General features: G+C 54.2%; 1 protein-coding gene across 1 annotated transcript in view; it reads left to right on the top strand.

The window, feature by feature from the left end:
* The window catches only part of LOC105484526 (KIAA1614 ortholog), a 38,495-nt gene that overhangs the window by 16,025 nt on the left and 3,187 nt on the right, over positions 1–19,283 (top strand). Inside the window, exons 5-9 of the mRNA XM_011746243.3 lie at positions 5,954–7,515; positions 9,386–9,542; positions 11,931–12,171; positions 15,240–15,367; positions 16,172–16,356. Of these exons, the coding sequence (XP_011744545.2) occupies positions 5,954–7,515; positions 9,386–9,542; positions 11,931–12,171; positions 15,240–15,367; positions 16,172–16,356 (2,273 nt within the window). The remainder of the gene's footprint in view (positions 1–5,953; positions 7,516–9,385; positions 9,543–11,930; positions 12,172–15,239; positions 15,368–16,171; positions 16,357–19,283) is intronic.

The raw sequence follows: 19,283 nt of genomic DNA on the forward strand, positions 1-19,283 counted from the left end.
CACTGGAGGACTCTGGGCAGGGGGCAGCACGATCACACCTCAGTGATGCCTTTCTAGCTGCCGAGATGTGTTGAATCTGGGAGACTGGTGCGCGGAGGAGGATGCTGCCATGGCCATGCTGAGCAGTACAGAGAGGAGAGTCCGGAGACCTCACACAGACCTCAAGCACCAGAAGCAAGCAGGCTTAGTGAGGCGACAAAGGAGCGCAGCACCTAGGGCCAGACCATGCGGGCTTGACTTCTGGTTCTGGCACTTAGCTGGGTGTCTCTGCGGAAGTCTCTGTGCCTCAGTTTCCTCACCCACGAAATGGGAATTGTAATAGTGCCTGTCTTACAGGGTCTGTGGGGTGATGTGAGCTAACACACGTGAAGTTTAGAACAGCACCCGCCACGCAAAAACTGTGAGCTCTAACCACTTCTCATTTAGTTGCAGGGGTGTGGGCGGTGTGAGAAGGGAGGAATCTGGAATGAGCCCAGGGTTCTGACTCGGTGTCTGCGTGTTTGGTGGGGGCGAGGCCTCAGTGCAGGGTCAGGCATTGGAGGCAGAGGTGCTCCCCGAACATCCACTGGAAATGAGCACCAGGCAGGTGGATACAGGATCTTTAGAGGAGGAGAGATCAGAACTGAAGATCTGGACGTCATCCCTGATTTCATAATGCTACAGCCATGGTAAGGGTGAGCTTGTCAGAAGTAAAGAGGTAGGAAATCAACAAGGTTAAGGACATTCAGACCAGCACATCACACACATGACTGCCCCCTGAGCAGCACGCTGCATCCCCATCTTCCTGCCTATGGTACACCTTGAAGAATCACTTACACGTGGACTTCACCACCACACAGGGCTGTCTTCCAGTCGTGCACCTGGGCCTGAAATGAGGCTGCCAGGCTATGCCAGGTCTCACCAGGCCCAAGCAGGACCACTTCTGCAGCTAGCAAAGTCTGTGGCTTCATTGGCATGGTGGACATGCTGCATCTGCCTGTTTGAATCACCACGTGGCACTGGAGGGAGCAGGCGTTCTTAGGGAGCAGGGATCTTGGTGGAACTGGACCACCTGCTCTTTGATGGAGGGTGCCGAACTGCTCATTAAAGGCTAAGGACCTTTATGGAATCACTGAGATGACTCCTTCATGAGCAGAGGTCGTTGTGACCCTTAGAAGAGAGGCTCAGAAGACCCTAAACCCTGGCAAGGGATGCCAAACAGACTGTCCTTGTATTTCCACATTTTGGGCCTTGCCTCTCTCTCTAGATGGAGGGTACTCGTTAGGAATGGGCATGGTTGGCCGGGTGCGGTGGCTCATGCCTGTAATCCCACCACTTTGGGAGGCCAAGGCGGGCAGATCACAAGGTCAGGAGATTGAGATCATCCTGGCTAACGCAGTGAAACCCTGTCTCTACTAAAAATACAAAAAATTAGCTGGGCGTGATGGTGGGCTCCTGTAGTCCCAGCTACTCGGGAGGCTGAGGCAGGAGAATCATGTGAACCTGGGAGGCGGAGGTTGCAGTGAGCCGAGATCACACCACTGCACTCTAGTGTGGGCGACAGAGCGAGACTCTGTCTCAAAAAAAAAAAAAAGAACGGGCATGGCTTCTTCAGGGCATCCTAACTATTCTTCTTCTTCACATACATATGGTGAGAAACCTTAGACTTCCAAGAAACTCTCCTGTTGTGCTTTGTAGAGGCATTTAGGTTAGGTCGGATAGCCTCAAAATAATCAAGACTATCTACAAAACAGATTGCATTGTGTAAAGGTCCTCTTGGACACTTCTTCCTCAGATCACTTTAACAGCTCAGAACAACCCCAATCACTAACTTTAAAGTAGGCTCCCTTTTGCAGGCTGTCTCCAGGCCATAGAAATGCTATAGAATTGCAAGGTGACCCACTTTAGCAGCTGCCGTGTCCAGAAAAGAATTACTATGACTTGGCAGCGCTGGCGAATCCTCAGAGGGTATAGCTGAAAAATCAACGCCAGATGGCTTGCTGCAGATGCTTCTAAAGGTTACGCTCCGTCAGATCACCCTGGAGGGCCATGCTGAGTTAACATGGCAATGGCACACAGGCCCCAGGTCTCAGTTAGATGCAGGAGGCCCCATCCCTAGCCCAGATGCATCACTTCTAAAGAGCCGCTTGGTGAAAGGTGATGGAAGAGGAGGGGCAGGCAGAGCTGTCTCAGAGGGCCTTCTTTACCCTAGGTCTGGCTAGAGGCAGCTGGGGCAAGCCTGAACAGACAGGGATTCCAGGAGGTGAAGAGGTAGCAGCAGCTGCATTTTTCTGGAAATAAATTAATACAGAAATGGAGCAGCTCCTGGAAGCACAAGATCTTGCCATATAGGGGCTAGACATGCCTAGATTGGTGTTTCTGTTGGCAGGAGGACAGGACATGTCAGCAAAAGGCAGGGCTGGGAGGTGACACTGTAAGTGCCACTGTCCCAGGTCAGAGAGAGTGGCTGTGTTGAGACTGCAGAGCTTGCATACATCACATTGATTGTATGGTTAGGGAAGCAATGCTATGGAAAGAGGGACTCTGGCAAGGGGTCCCTGTGAAGCCATATGTCTGCAGGACTGTGGTGGGATCCTCCCCTACAGGAGTGACTGCTGGGGCCTCTGTGGAGCGTCACCTTGAGAACTTGGCAGGCATGGGATTTGCTCACCGCTTAGCTGCCTCATTCGTCCTGCACTTGTCTCCAAAATCCTCATCCTGCCTTTACACACTGTTGCTGACACTGCTGGTGGGGGCTTCTGGGTTTGAATAATTGGGTTGAAAGCACCTTGTGATTAAGCGCTCCTTAATTTCTCTTTTTAGAACAAAAATGTCTGCCTCTGCAGTGAATTCCAGGATTGCTCACCATCCTGTGTGTGAAAGTTAAGACCACTAATGTGGCTCATGGGACCTGGGCTCCTTTGTTAGATTAGGACCGCACTGCCTTTAAAGCTGGACTCTTTTCCTCCCTAGAAATTACAGCCCACGTCCTGCCAGCAGACAGGGCACTAGCTCTTGGGACCTGTGGAGGGGTCGTTGTGTGAAACTGTGTGCAGAATCTCCCCGTGGGCCTTTCCCTGCATTGGGTTGGCCGGGCTGGGAAGGGATCCTTTCTGTGCAGTGGGGGTAAAGCATCTGCTCAGCAGGGAACCTCCTGTTTCTGGGGTGGGGGTGAGGGAGGCTGTTTCTCTGGATGGAGTCTTCCTTTCAGGGGCTATGGGGAGGGAAGCGTGCTTCTGAAGAGCTGACCGTGAGTGCCACATGAACAGGGACCCCACAGCTGACCTAGATACAAGTGCGGATAGGGCCCAGAATCCTCGCGTGGGCTCTCTGGGGCTCAGAGTCCCAGCGCTTTACAATCCCCAACAGAAAATTATCACCACCACAGTTATTAATCTCAGCGGGGCCTCCCCACGGCCGTGTTGAGATGAGTAGTGAGATCCTGCACCGTCTTCAGCAGCAGGCGTCCTGCTCACTAGCCCACATATCTTATACCTACGTAGCTACAAAGGCCCCTCTGAAAGCAGGGCTGCGATGTGACTTTTGGGGGCCCTAGCACTTTTGCCTTCATGGGCCTCTTGCTCCATACAAAAACATTAAAAAATATATATTTCATGACCATGCTGGTTGAAAGGTAAATACGTCATTCTATATTAAAATGTTTTCTTTGACCCAAAAGTGTATTTTCTTCTGATTTTAAAAGAAATTACAACATTGTCCTGGGCCCCTGTCCATATTGTGGGTCCTCAGCATAGCGGCTGTTGTGCCTGATGAATGAGTAGCCATGGCTGAATGTGAGTTCCAGCAAACAGGCTGACCAAAACCTCTTCAGTGTTCCCCAGAGCAGCCTTTTTAAGCACAGGATCTGCTGAAATCTCAAAGCAGGCAGATCTACTTGCTTAGCAGGAGTTTGTGTGTTTTTCTGTTTCGTTTTGTTTCGTTTTGAGACAGGGTCTTGCTCTGTTGCCCACGATGGAGTGTAGTGGCACGATCTTGGCTCACTGCAACCTCTGCCTCCTGGGTTCAAGCAATTCTCATGCCTCAGCCTCCCAAGTAGCTGGGACTATAGGCACGCATCACCACGCCTGGCTAATTTTTTCTATTTTTAGTAGAGACAGGGTTTCATCGTGTTGCCCAGGCTGGTCTTGAACTCCTGAGCTCAAGCAATCCGCCCACCTCGGCCTTCGAAGTGCTAGGATCACAGGCATGAGCCACTGTGCCTGCCCAGCAGGAGTTCTTCTTTAAAAAAAAATTTCGTCCTGGAGCAGTGCTTATGGGGGGAAATGACGAGTCAGGGGTAGGCGCAGGTGTGGAGCCCCAGTTGCCCATTGCCTTTTGCATTCCAGTGAGCATTCAGCATCTAATAAATAGAAGTCAAATGCTAGTAGGCTAAGAAGAAAGATCCAGGAAATGAGGCAGGAGGGTTGCATGAGGTCAGGGAAGGAGGCCTGGAGGCCCTGAAGGCCCAGGAGCGTAAGAGGAAGCAGGAAGGAATGTGGGGGGCCTGCATTTTCCCTCCAAAGTGTATGCACTTGACCCTGTGGCCTCTTCTGGGTTGGTGTGATAAAATAAAGGCTGTGCTTCAGTTGGATCTACAGACAGGAGGTAGTGGAGAGGCTGGATAAGAGGCCACTGCAGGGGTCCAGTGTGAGTGATAAAGAAGTGATAAATGCAAGAAACAAGAAATGGAATCCCAACACTTAGCAGTGGATTGGTGGGGAGGCCCCTGCCAGGAAAAGGAAGGGAGAACTATGGTTCTTACTTGGGTGCCCTTCTGATAGAAAATGGCCTATGGTCCTGGGTCCATTTTCATAGTGGCCTGAAACTCTGGTTACCTGGCTCCACGAGGCCGTGGTGTGAGATGTGTGTAGGTGCCTTCCAGAACTGAGCAGGACTTGACTATTCACCACAGTGTCTCCCAGAGCCAAAGTGGATGACAGGTGGGCAGACTCCCCAGCACAGCAGTGCCATCCCCCACAAAAGCAGGACAAGAGTATGTGTGAGGGCTGCGGAGGGGCAGTGCCTGGAGTGGGGTTGGAACAGCCAAGACTCAGGAGCCAAGGAGAAACATCACCATTGCCTTGTCTGAATTTTGCGTAAGCAAGGTGATGTGGAACCCTGCATGGAAACTTCAGGAGCAATTGCTTAGAAACCCTGACTTTAGGCCGGGCACAGTGGTGCATACCTGTAATCCCAGAACTTTGGGAGGCCGAGGTGGGAGGATCACTTGTGCCCAGGAGTTTGAAACCAGCCTGGCCAACATAGTGAGACCTCATCTGTACAAAAAATAACCAAAATAAGCCAGATATGGTGAAGCACACTTGTGGTCCCAGCTACTTGGGAAGCTGAGGTGGGAGGATCACTTGAGCCCCAGAGGTCGAGGTTATAGTGAGCCAAGATCATGTCACTGCACTCCAGCCTGGGCATCATAGAGAGATCCTGCCAAAAAAAAAAAAAAAAAAATCTCTGACTTCAGTTCTCACACAGCCTCTCCTTTAAGTGGAGACTTAAAATATCCTGTTCCCGTGACAGCATTATAGCAAATACATATTTCCACAATCACTACCAGAAATACATGGTGGTCAGGCTCACTTCCTCTCCCTAACAGACACACACACACACAGACGCCGCCCCCACCCCCAACTCCCCAACACACACGTGTAAGGACTTCAGCATATTCCCATTCAATAGTGTTTCATCTTAACTCAGGCTGAGCCATGCAAGAGAGGCAAAGCCAAAAGCAGGGAAGGTGGCCTTGGTTTTGTTTAGCGCTGTGTTAGGAGCAGGATGGGCTTGCAAGCTGCTCTGGTTTGCGGAGACGCCCCAGAAATCCGCTCTGGAGTAACCTTGTGGGTTGCGGTTGCCACAGAGCACGGTGGGAGACTGTAGCCCAGGGTGGAGGGGTAGGGCCGATGGGTGTCCATACCTCCCCATGTTTCTGCCCTTGACCTCTCTCCTCCTGTCTCTTCATCAGAGATGGCCACAGAAGCCCAGCCCGGGACCCCAGGACGACCCTTGCCTGCATAGACAACCTCCAGAACGGGCACACGAGCGATTCCTCCAGCGGAGAGTCCAGCGGCGGGCAGAGGCCGAGGCGGGGCCCCTCGCCATCGCACGTGCGTTTTGAGGATGAGTCGGCCCGCGAAGCTGAGTTCCGCCACCTGGAGCGGCTGCAGCAGCGCCAGCGCCAAGTGCTGAGCACCGTGCTGCAGGCCACGGACCAAGGCCCCCTGCGCTCCAAGCCCGACCTCGCCCACTACATCAACGGGGCCCCCCGGCTCCGGGACGCTGGGCAAGGGGCATTCCACCGGCTTGTGGGCAGCCTGGACCGCGGAGGACCCCCGGCGCCGCCGGCACGGGGCAGCGAGAGGAGGTGCCAGGCCTGCGGCAGCTGCATCGACGACCCGCGCCCCGCCCAGGGGAAGGCGTCCCCCGACCCCAGGACCCTCCAGGAGCTCCAGGCTGCCCGTGGGATGGAGAGGGTGCTGGGTGGCCTGAGCTCCCCACTCCGGCTCCTTCCTGCAGAGCCCGGGCTCCGCATGGAATGGATCCGGGAAACACACATCGGAGACATCGTGTGCCCTGCGGAGGTGGGTTCTGCCCTGGACAGCACAGACAACTCTGACAGCTGCAGGACGGACAGTGAGGAGGCGGGGACCGCTCAGGCTGGCGGGGCATGTAGGCGGACCCGAGGCAGCAGCCCGCGACTGCGACTGCGGGGCTCCAGGCCTCGAGGCCACAGGTGGTCCAAGAAGGCTGAGGTGGAGCTGCCTTGGGGCCTTCAGGCCCAACAACACCTGCCTAGGGCTGATGATATGGAGGTGGAAAATGAGGTGAAGGAGGGCAGAGGACACACGCCTGGGGGAACTCTATTTTTGAGAGAAGATGCTGTCCCTAAGCCTCCTGACCTGGAGTTGAAGCGGGTGCCCCTGGGACCCCAGTGGCAGCCTGGACCACGGCTGGGAAGTCACCAGGCTCACCTTTTGGATTCCCGGACTCCATGCAGGACAGCCTACGCCACCACCTCCCCCATGACGCCTGAATCACCGGGGCCAGGAGGCCAGGCCCAGGTTATAGAAAGCCACGAGTCCCTGGAAATTGTCTCTCCTTCCTCCCTGCAACAGAGCTATGCAGAGCCTTCCGCCCCGCACCAAGCCCGGCAGCCAACAGTTTCCTTTTGTCCTGAAGGCTGGGCGCCAACCCCTCCCCCTTCAAGGAAGGCCACCTCGCCGGTGTCTCACAGGAAGGCAGCCCTGGCTGGATTGTGCAGGCCGGGTGACCAGGGAGAACCTGTGGGTATCCCCCTGCCTCCTTCAAGAAGCACGATTCTCAGGACCTGTGAGCTGCCCCCATCACAGACCCAGCCCAGCTGCCCTCAGGTCAGGCACCCACTCCTGGCCCTGTCCACCAACAACTGCAACAACAGCGCACCTCGGGGGCTGCAGGAGCCCTACGGGGGAGTCGTCCACGAGGGTAGGGTGGAAAGGGGCCCCTGCAGCCGGGAGCCGGAGCCGCCCCTGGAGAACAGCAGAGATGGTAAGGGGCTGCCGTTCATTCCTGCCCAGCCCAGGCCTGGTGTGGTTCTAGAGCAGAGGCCCAGACCCGACCTGTGACACCCAGGCCTTCAGAGTCATTCCCTTTTATCTCAATAGTCAGATGGCAGCATCACACACCACCTCGGCAGCTCCTTGGAGCCGCTCTGAGGTGTCAGGGGTGCTGGCAGAGGCCAGACACAGGATTGACCGCCAGCCTGGAGGCAGACTAAGCAACTCCCTTCTGGGGGAGGCAGAACCATGGGGAAGGTGGTGGAGACATCCTCTTCCTGTTGGGAACCCTGAGGTTCCAAGATCCAAGCTCCAAGCTGCATGGCTGCTAGAGGCCTGGGCTTTAAGGGATTTACTCCCAACAGTGCAGAAAGAGGCAGCAGTTCCAGGATTTACTATTTGTTTGGAACAATAGATGCCCACTAATCACATGGCTGAGACCCTGCCCCTTCAGCATCATCATTTCATTTCATTTCATTCACTCATTCATTCCTTCAGTATTGGCAGAGCACCTGTTACGTGCCAGGCACTGTACTAGGCACTGTGGGGAATGCACATGTGAATACTTGAGCAGGAGTCCTGCTCTTGAGGCTTTCTGTGGCCAGGCAGACATGCTGTCTGGAGGGCCCTGTGACCAAGGGAACAGGGCTCCTAGGTGGTGTGCTTTCTGGTACCAGACCCTCCCTGGCCCCTGGGCCTGTTGGTGGAGCAGTAGGTTTCAGCCGGCAAGGCTGCTGAAGGGTGTGGGTCTCACCACTTTGTCTTTGGAAGGGGTCCTCATATTGTGGGAGAATCCTGGGGGGTGGTGGGCTCAGGCCCTGATCCCTAGTGTTGTGATCCCAGATGACCAACTCTGCCGTTCACTTTTAGGCAGAGATAACAGGCTCACTCCACACGTGCCCACGGCTCTGACAGTCTTGGGGCTGGGATGGCTCGAGAGACCCAGGGCTTGGCAACAGAGTAGAGGGAGAGAGGGCAGAGAGATGACAGACCTTATTGAGGATGTGGATGCAAAGTCCCCTCCACTGCATGGGGACACACAGACTTGGTCCCTCTCCCTCCCTTGCTTACACAAACCTTAAGGCAACCCCCTCCCCTTGGGGTCCCTCCCACCCTGTGCTGAGCGGCAGTTTCCTTCTCTGGTGGGCTCTAGGCAGGCTGTGGGCTTGCCCCTAACCACTTCCTGCAGGGCTTCCCTTCTGAGACCTGCTGACCTCTCTGGGCAGCCCAAGCCTTTACCTTGGAGCTTGAAGCAGAGCAAGTGAGGCCCTGGGTGACTCCCTCAATCCCTCAGCCTGCCAGCATCCTCCTCTGTGAAGTGAGGACGATGATGGCACCATCTCCTAGGGCCCTGTGAACTCATCTCTGGAGAGGATTCCACTCGTTGCCTAGCACATAATAGATCTCCAGAAATGATGGCTATTTTAAAGCTCTTAGAAATCACAACTGACAAGATTGTGGGTTTTGTCCCAGGAATATAAAATTTTCCCCTGCTCCCACTATGTCCCTTGATATGGAAGGGACATGGCTTATCACAGTCAACCCTTTCATTGAACAAACAGTGATCATCTACTGTGGACTAGATGCTGTGCTGGGTGATGAGCTTACAGCAGTCAACAAGACTCAGTCCGTGTCCTCAAATAGTTTCCAGCCTCGAGGACACTCACGAGGGGTCCTCAGGCCTGGTCATCTAAGAGGCCACCCCACCTTCCCTTGCTGCTTCCCAGGTCTCTCCACTGCTCTCCTTGGGCTCTGCCTCTCCAGCTTCTTCTCACCCTCCCCCTGTTGGGAATGTCCCTTTCCCCCACAGGACCTGTGGGATGAGCTGGTATGACTCAGGTGGGATGCTGTGCTTGTTTCAGGAGGACCCCAGGGTTTTCCCGGCTCAGCAGATGTTGCCACCATCAACTCCACGGGCATCACCCTCTCCCTGTCCTCAGAGGAGCCAGAGTCCAGCCAGGAATCAGAGGGAAGCCTGCAGAGGACAGGGTCGGGATCTGGAGGACATGTGCTGTCAAGGTGAGTGACAGGAGAAAGAGCCAGACTGCAGAAGGAGGTGGAAATGGGGGCTCTGGGAGGGGAGAGACCCCCTGGAGTGGTGGCATGACCCACCTCACTGCTCCTAGTCCTCAGAGGCTCCCTAGACTGTGAACAAGCCTGGCAGCCCTCTCACTCCTCTCCCAGTGTCGTGTAGTCTGATGTACCTGCTCATTCATTCATGAAGCATCCATTGAACGGCCTCTAGCTGCAGACACTCTGCCAGTTCCTGGGGCAAAGCTAGCAGAGCCCCAGCCCTGGGGAAGGGCCCAGGATGGGCTTGCTTCTGCTTCTGCTCTGCGCTTGGATGCTTGAAAGTAACCAGATGTTGAGGAAAGGGAGCCCAGCAGTCACATTTTCCTTCTTTCCTTCAGCTCGGCGCCGGCGCGGGGTGGTGGGGTGGGGGCTGAGTCCTGGCCCTTTGGGACCTCCTTAACTTGCCTCAAAGCCTTGGTGAACCCGGAGCTCTGGCCAGGGCCTTCTCTTCCCTGTGACACACTATGCCTGGTGGCTGTAGGCAGCTCTAGGCCTGAAGAGGCACCAGAGCCGACTCTCCATCCCTAGTGCCATCTGCTCTCCAGAACTTCAGAGCTGCACGCTCAGTTTCTCCTGGACATCTCCATTAGGGGGTCTGATGGGCCCCTCAAACAGAAAGCTCAACAACTGCTTCCCCCATGTCCCGTTCCCTGCAAACACGTCACTGTCTGTCTGCACAGCGCACAAGCCCGAATCCAGGAGTCCTGGATTGCTTCCTCTTCCTTCTCTCCCACCGCAGCCCCCTGCCAGTCATTGCCAGCTCCGGAAACCCCTGCCTCCCACCACTTTTCCTGGCCTGAACTCATAGCTTCTTTGCTATACAACTCTAGTAGCCCCTACCTGCTCTCCGCCTTCACCCTTGCCCCTACATTTCCTTCTCCACACAATAGTCAAGGGTCGCTTTTTAAAACTTGGATTAAATGGTGTCCTTCTCCTACTGAAAACCCTGAATGCAATGGTTTTTCCCTGCACTTGGAGTAGACTTCACATCTCGGCTATGGCTGGTCCTGCTTTGTGGACTTCGCCTTGCCTGCCTATCTGACCTCATCTTGTCCTGCCTCTTGCCCTTTTCTCATCACCTACACCCAAGCCTTATGGCCTGGCCCCTTTCTGTTCTTAAACACGCAGAGCTCTTCCTGCCCCAGGGCTGTGGCACCAGCTATTCCCCGCACCTGGACTACTCACCTCCAGGCGTGGCAGCCCTGGCTGCTTCTTGCCACTCAGCTCTCAGTTTAAAGCTCCTCTTCTCAGAGAGACCTTCCCCACCACTCCATTTTAAAGAAGCGCCTGGTCATCCTCTGCTTCACCCACATGGGACGGGTCTCCTGGTTTTCCTGGTCTGTTGTTCATAAGCTCCTGCGAGTAGGCACCTTGTTTGTCTTGCATACACACACCCCAGGGCCTAGAAGAGGCTGGCACATAGTAGGCCGTTAAGAAATGTTGAATGAATGGGCCATGCACAGTGGCTCATGCCTGTAATCCCAGCACATTGGGAGGATGAGGCAGGTGGATCACTTGAGGTCAGGAGTTCGAGACCAACCTCGTCAACATAGTGAAGCCCTGTCTCTACTAAAAATACAAAAAGTAGCCGGGCGTGGTGGTGTGCGTCTGCAATCCCAGCTACTTGTGAGGCTGAAGTGGGAGAATAGCTTGGACCTGGGAGGCAGAGGTTGCAGTGAGCCAAGATGGTGCCATTACATTCCAGCCTGGGCAGCAGAGCAAGACTCTGTCTCAAAAAATAAAAAATATATATACTGCATGAATGATTGGGTGGGCCCTTAGCTGAGTGTTATGGCAGGCGGCTTGCCTGAGCTATTGTCCCCAAAAGCAACCCAAGCAGAGTATCTGGCAGTCTTTCTTTTCTTTTCCTTTCCTTTTCTTTCCTTTTCTTTTCTTTTCTTTTCTCTTTTCCTTTTCTCTCTCTCTCTCCCTCCCTCCCTCCTTCCTCCCTCCCTCCCTTCCTCCCTCCCTCCCTTCCTTCCTTCCTTTCTCTTTCTTCCTTTTCTCTTTCTTTCTTTTTTTTGGGGGAGTCTCACTGTGTCGCCCAGGTTGAGTGCAGTGGCGTGATCACAGCTCACTGCAGCCTCGACCTCCAGGCTCAAGTGATCCTCCTGCCTCCATCTCCCAAGTAGCTGGGACCACAGACAGGAGCCACCACATCCGGCTTCCACTTGACCTTTCTTTCTACGCCTGGTATTCAGTTCCTGGCCCCAAACGTGCCAGAGGCATTGGTGCTGGCCCATCTGCGGCCCTCGAGATGGCCCCAGGGTACAGTTTGCCCTGGCCACCCTCCCGGCCCTCCCCTGCCCCCTCACCTCCACCCTTGTGTTTCAGAGCATCAGCAGGGGCTGACACAGGACCTGGCTCCCCCTTGGCTGCCCCTTTGGACCAGAACAAGAAAAGGAGCAGCAGCATCGCCTCCACCTTGGGGCTGAAAAAGCTCTTCTCAGCCCTTGGCCAGAGTTCCCGGCCCAAGCTGGGCAAGTCCCGCAGCTACAGTGTGGAGCAGCTGCAGCCCGCCATGCCTGGCCTGGCGTCACACTCCAGGGCCCCGTCGTTACAATCCCTGCACCCGGTGAGTCCAGGGGCCCCAGCCCAGGGAGTGAAGCCAGCAGTGGTGCAGCCACCATCAGCATGAAAGGTGAATGGAGGGAGGAGGTGCTGAGGATGCCTCCCAAGGAGCCCACAGTAGGGAGAGGGAAGCTGCTGGCATCCCCACGGTTGACCCGTGAGACTTGGATTCCCCTAGACAAAGGGTGGGTCGGCAGCATCTCACACTGCTGAGATGACCCTGCCAGGGGTCCCTCTAGGCTCCTCCCTCTCCCTCAACTTTGCCACCTCAGCCAAGTCCCGGAGAGTTGACAGCCTGATGGTTCTGGAACCTTCTCCATGGCCATAGTGACTCTGAGCCCAGGCACAGATCACGTCCCACGTGGATTCCCTCAGCAGCCCCTTGACTGGCCTCCCTGCCATGGTCCTGCATGTGGCTTCCAGAGTGGTCCTTCTGATATGCAAATCTGGCCACACCAGCCCCTCACCGAACATCTATCATTGGTCCCTTATTGCCTTCAAGATAAAGTTCAGACCACTCAGCATGACCAGAGTTTCTGGGATCTGTCTGCTTTCATCCCTCGTCATTCTTCTTTTAACACACTTGACCCCGGTTGCAGCTGATGCGCTTGCAGTTCTGTCGGCAGATCGCTCGCTGACTCTGAACCCTCAGCTGGGCTCTTTCCCCCGCCTTCCCCAATGCCACCTGCCTGCTCATCCATCCTTACTGCAGGCCCGTGCCCCTCAGGGAGCCACTCCCAACCCTGCCTCAGGCCGATCTGGGCCTCCGCCCCCTGCTCCCATTGCTACTGTGCCTCCCTCCTTTGTGGCACTCCCTGCATCATGTTTAGTTGGGTTTTGTCTCTCAGCCCTCACTGGAGTGTGAGTTATTTGAGGGAACACCGCTTGATCTTCGTATTCTGGTACTTTCTAGGGAAGCTAGTGCAGTACGCACAATACACACCGAGTAGTGAGTGGGTGGGAAGCGCAGGGCAGCTCGCTCAGCCTCCCCTCCCCAAGCACTCCACACTCTGCAACGAGGAGCAGTACCCGCTGGACGCCCCTTCTGTTCCAGGGAGTTCCAGGTGGTCTGTTTCTCCTAATTCCCTCCCCGCTCTCCTAGGGAGAGTGAAGCAGGTGAGAGTGGTTTGCGTTGCTGGCGCCTTTCATTTCCCAGGCTGCAGGTGAGACGAGGATGCAGACTGAATGAATGAAGGTCCCATTGACTGTCTTCCACCAAAGACTGTCCTAGGCACATGGTCAGTGCTCAACAAATATTTGCCGGTTGAATGAATGGAAGGCAAAGAAACAGCGGCAGAGATTGAAGCTGGCGAAATCAGCAGCAGTGACTTGTGCTCCAGGAACTCGCTGTTCTCATGAAGTTAGATTTATCCAAAGCATGTCTGAGCCGTGGCACCCAGATTTACTGTCATCAGGACTTCTATCTCTGTAAACCCCCCAAAGGAACCACCACCCCCGTCGGTGTCATGGAGAGGTTCATAGGCAATCTGAGCTGAATGGACAGACATAGGAAGTCCTGATGACAGTAAATCTGGGTGCAAGAAAGGGAGGCAGAGCAGGGAGGATGAACAGCAGAAATACATTTTCAAGAACTGAAAAAAGACAGAAATTTTCAAGAACATAGAAGATAAAGGAAGAATCTGTCTCTCCGCCACAGTATTTGCGACATTCCTCAGGGTAAAATACTTGCTGTTGGTGTGTGCTGCTGCCAAGAGTGTGTTTGCTGGGAGGTTTAGTTTTTTGGGTTTTTTTTTTTTTTTTAAGATGGAGTCTCACTCTGTCACCCAGGCTGGAGTGCAGCGGCACGATGTCTGCTCACTGCAACCTCGACCTCCTAGGTTCAAGCAATTTTCCTGCCTCAGTCTCCTGAGTAGCTGAGAGTACAGGCATAGGTCACCACACCCAGCTAATTTTTGTATTTTTAGTAGAGATGGGGTTTTACCATGTTGGCCAAGCTAGTCTAAAACTCCTGACCTCATGTAATCCACCTGCCTTGGTCTCCCAAAGTCCTGGGATTAAAGGCATGAGCCACTGCGCCCAGCCGTATATATACCGCATTTTCTTTATCCACTTGTTGGTTGATGGGCACTCAGGTTGGTTCCATATCTTTGCGATTGCTGATTGTGCTGCTCGCAAAGATATGGAACCAACCTTTCTCTTATAATGACTTCTTTCCTTTGGTAGACACCCAGTAGTGAATTGTAGGATTGAATGGTAGTAGATCCTTTTTTTTTTTTTTTTTTTTTGAGACAGGGTCTCATTCTGTCACTCAGGTTGGAGTGCAATGGCACGATCTCGGCTCACTGAAACCTTCACCTCCGGGTTCAAGTGATTCTCCTGCTTCAGCCTCCCAAGTAGCTGGGATTACAGGCACCTGCCACCAGGCCCGGCTAATTTTTGTAATTTTAGTAGAGACAGGGTTTCACCATGTTGGCCAGGCTGGTCTTGAACTCCTGACCTCAGGTGATCTGCCCACCTCAGCCTCCTAAAGTGCTGGGATTACAGGTGTGAGTCACCACACACGGCACACACCATCTCCTTTTAAAGTGCACTGAAACCTTTTAACTTACCTGTGCTCAGCCCTGCCCCCATCATTTTGTGAACTCCTTGAAGGATTTCTTGTCTATCTTTTTATCCACAATGTTTGAAAGTACAGTGTTCGGTTTAAATTTTTGAACGAAAGCAATCACAAAAGACATACTAAAGAATCATAAAATAATATTTCGAATTTTAACTCTCAAGTGGTATTTATTACTTTGTAATAAACTTACTTTCATTTCTTCCTTAATGAGTAGTTAGATTTCCTTAATCAATGAGGTAATTAGTATAGCACTAAAGTTGTTATTGCAGCTAAAAAACAAAACAAAAAATCTCTTGACTCCTCAGATGGTCTATGTAGACCCATCTCCTTTAGTAAGTCATGGTGGTTCCTGTTGAATTCTTGGAAGCAATGATAAAAGCTTGTGCTGTCACTTTCTTACAGGGCCCTCACGTTCATGGTGGGGGCCAAGTCCTCTGTCAGCACCTCTCAGGTAGCTTTTCTCACCTGCAATATTGTCCCTTTCTCATCAGGTGTCGCCCTCTCACCAGCGTCGGAAAGCTGCCTCTTTTCAGAACCTCCATTCTCTGCTGAGCGGCAAGGGGGAGCGGTCCCGCCTCTACCTGGTAGCGGGGCCAGGGGACCACAGTGCAGCTGGCAGGTAAGAGGAGGACCCATGATTTGGAGGGTAAACTCAGAGAGTGACCAGTGGAGCCAAAAGCTTGACTCCTTCCGGCCTCAGCATCATGGCTCTGAGCAGGGTCCGCTGAAGGGAAAGCAAGGCCTCTGCCCAGGACATCTGATGTGTGGAGACAAGGCTGCCACAGGAGTCTCAGCACCTCAGTGTCCTGCCCCGACCCTCGGTGCACTGGGCTCTGAGAAGGCCTGGGGTTGCTGGAGAGGGTAGAGTTGGCCGGTTTGAGTCCATTGTCCCTCTGCTGTCCAGTGACATCTTGAAATCAGAAAGTTTAGAGAGCTTTCCTAGCCCAGCTAAAGATCCAAATAAACACGTGGAGACAGAGACCCCCAGAGGGGCCCAGGACGCATGACCTGCTTGGAAACATCCTGCCCTGTCTGACGAGGCCCTGTAGGCTGGCTGCTCTTTCCTGGGGCGTGGATGCACTTCAGGGTGTGTGTTAGCTCCTGGAAATGTGACATAAAGTTACACCTTTTGTCAGATTCTTACAAAGGTCTCTGTACCCCCCCAAATTTGAAACCACTGCTTTGGGAGGGTGGGGTTTCTAGTTCCACAGCAGGCTCTGGGGGGCCTTGCACAGCAGTGGAAACGCACCAGTTTTGGCCCTAGCAGGCTCTCTTTGCTGGTTGAGGTCAGCAGAACCCCAGCCTCCAATGCCAGACTCTGGCATTGGATGTCCATGAGGCATCAGTCATCTGTAAGCTAGGGAAGAGTTGTGCCCAGTGCCTGACGCTTTTTGCCCTCACTGTGTCTCTGGTTCCCTCGCAGGCCGGCCAAGGCTTCACCACGGCGTGCCCTCAGCGTGGAGGACGTGGGTGCTCCCAGCCTGGCTCGCACCGTGGGCCGCCTGGTGGAGGTGTTCCCGGACGGCACGAGCCAGCTGCAGCTGCAGCGCTCCCCGGGGGGCACTTTTGGCTTCTGCGTGGCCTCTGGGAATGGGCGCCCAGACTCAGGTATGCCCTCTCCCCTTCCTCAGCCCCATAGCCGGGGCAGCCTCAGCAAACCGCGGCAGGGCCTTCTGGCTGTGTCAGAGGCTTTTCTGGTCCTTGGTGAGCCGTGGAGCTCTGGGAATTCAGAAAGCCCCTGACTACAGGACTAGGCTTCTCCCCTCAGGGGCTCTTTCTGAATTGTCCAGGGCTGTCTAGGAGTCTGCACCTGCAGAACCTTTGCCCTGGGTAGCTGCAGCTGAGAGGGTGTTGGTGGGGAGTGTACGGGAGGGGGTAGAGTTGGCAGGTTTGACTCCACTGTCCCCCTGCTGTCTGATGATATCTTGAAATTAGAATCTTAGGCAGGTGCAGTGGCTCACGCCTGTAATCCCAGCACTTTGGGAGGCTGAGGTGCCCGGATCACCTGAGGTTAGGAGTTCAAGACCAGTCTGGCCCACATGGTGAAACTCCATGTCTACTAAAAATACAAAATTAGCTGGGCGTGGTGGTGCATGCCTGTAATCCCAGTTACTCAGGAGGTTGAGGCAGGAGAATTGCTCGAACCCAGGAGGTGGAGGTTACAGTGAGCCAAGATTGCGCCATTGTACTCCAGCCTGGGCAACAAGAGCAAAACTTCGTCTCAAAGGAAAAAAAGAAAGAAATTAGAATTTTGAAGGCCATCTTAGCAGAGGAGAGCCAGAGGGAAACTGTCTGTGCCTGCCGGTTCTCAGCAGTCCCTTTGATGTGTCTGCGTTGAAACGGTTCCTTTCCTCCGGCTGTGGAGTATGTCTGGGCAGGTGGAGCGTGCCTGTCTGTCTCTGCATCCCGTCCCTCCCTCTGTGCCCGAGGCCTGTGCCCGAGGATTATGTTCAGATGAATCCTGGCTGCAGGCTTCTGGCTGGGGTGTGCTCTGGGTCTCAATTCAATGCAGGCAAGGGCAGGGAGGAGTCCTGGACATCATTCTGCACTCTGGCCAGTTCTCAGTTCTGCCCCATCCATGAGTCTTTCAGGGCAACGTGACTTGCCAAGGCCCACACTCAAGGTCTGTGGTCCAGAATGTATCTCAGGGCAAGGGCCCATGAAAGAAAGACATTCCCCAGAGGAGCAGGGAAGGAAGACAGGTATGCAAGGGTGGGCAAGGAGAGGAGGGGAAGGAAGAAGAGAGAAAGGGAGAGACAGATACAGAAAGACGCGCACAGAAGCCTGCTGCAGCTGGGCTCTGCCAATGGGGGGTTGAGTCCTATGCTTTGATCTCCTAGGTCAATGCTGTTTAGCCTGGAAAAAAGTCTGCCTGCTGCCACATTTGCAGACCGCAGCATGAGTTCTCATGTCTGTTCCATCATTAATTGTTTCAGCAAATATATACTAAGCACCTACTATGTGTTATAGATACGGGGGATACAGCAGTAAGTGGAACAGACCAAATCCCTGTCCTCATGAATATACTACCCAGTGAGCAGTTAGATTGTATCTATAAAATGTGTACTCTTGTTATGTATAATGTGCTACGTATGTCAGATGGTGAAAAGAAAGTTCTGAGAAACATACAGATAAAGCAGGTGTGGCAGATGCTGGTATAGACAGGAGTGTGGGGAGGCTTTTCTGAGAAGATGACACTTGAGCAGGGCCGTGGATGGGGCAAAGGAGGGGCCCTGCGGGTGTCTGGGGAAGAGCATTCCGGCAGATTGAACAGCGAGTGCAGAGCCCTCGTGGAGGGGTGAGCCTGGCCTGTGAGAACTGTGAGGAGGTCAGGTTGGACACCACAGAGCAAGCAAGGGGTTGGGAGGAGCAGTTTGGAAAGATGGGGTTGTGCCACTGTAAGGGGCTTTGGCTTTCATGCCGAATGAGATGGGAGCCACTAGAGGGCTCGGAGCGAGCACTGAGGCTCTCTAATGTCTATGAGAATAGACCCCAGAGGGACACAGGTGGAGCCAGGGAGCCCTGTGTTGAAGCTATTTCAGCAGTCCGGGACAGAGATGGTGGTACTTGGGCTGGGAATGGCTGTGGAGATGGGGAGAGGGGAGAAGGTTGGATTCTGGTTGATTTGACTCTTTGCTGATGAGCTGGACATGTGTGTAAGAGGAAGACAGGACAGGTTTCTGCCCACTCTGGACCTCAGGAGGATAAAACGTCCTTCCTCACAGGCCTTGCCGTAGCCTCCTCTCCCGTTAGGCGAGCAGGACAGGCCCCCGGACAGGTGTGTGAAGGCGGAGGCAGACAACCCAGCATGTTTGTGCTCTGGCACCTCTGCTGGCTGTGTGACCTAGAGCGGGCGACATCCCTGCTGAGCCTGTTCCCTAATCTGTGAAATGAGGATGACAAAACCTACCTAGAAGAGTCATAAGGAGCATTTGATAAGGCACACAGGAAAGGGCCTAGCATTTTTCTTCCCTCCCCTTCAGAAAGAGAAGGTCTGGGGAAGAAAACCCCAGACAGGGACCAGTGTGATCTGCGTTCCCCTGTCGATGTGAGTGCACACACAACAGGGCATTGTACTCTGCCCCCCACCATCCCCCAGAGTCCTTTTTGGCTCCCTTGTAGGCAGTGGGAGCCCCTCCCAGTCACCCGTCTGGGAGCTCTGATGGGCAGGGGTCTCTAGTGACCCAGGGTCCCCGGCACCCTTGCCTGAGTTGGTGCCAGCTCCCTGTTCTGCCCAAGCATTCCCTGGTCCTGCTGCCATCATGGGTCACTGGATGGCACACAGGGGTCCCCACGCACATGAAGCCTGGCGAGTGCTGGGGCCTCCGTTCCCCAGGCCATCCTCCAACAGCAGAGGGTCACTTCTTCCAGGCTCCGAGGGGCTGTGAAGAGGGCTGGCTTGTGCCCTGCGCTGAACCGGCAGGATGCTGGTATTAACTTGCTGGCTTTCACATCTGACTCTCTATGAGTCTGTGAGAACAGCAGGCTTTGCCTTCTGCTTCTAATTGGATACAACATAGAGATCACACATCCTC

The sequence above is a fragment of the Macaca nemestrina genome, chromosome 1 (assembly GCF_043159975.1).
Source record: "Macaca nemestrina isolate mMacNem1 chromosome 1, mMacNem.hap1, whole genome shotgun sequence".
Classification (NCBI taxonomy): Eukaryota; Metazoa; Chordata; class Mammalia; order Primates; family Cercopithecidae; genus Macaca; species Macaca nemestrina.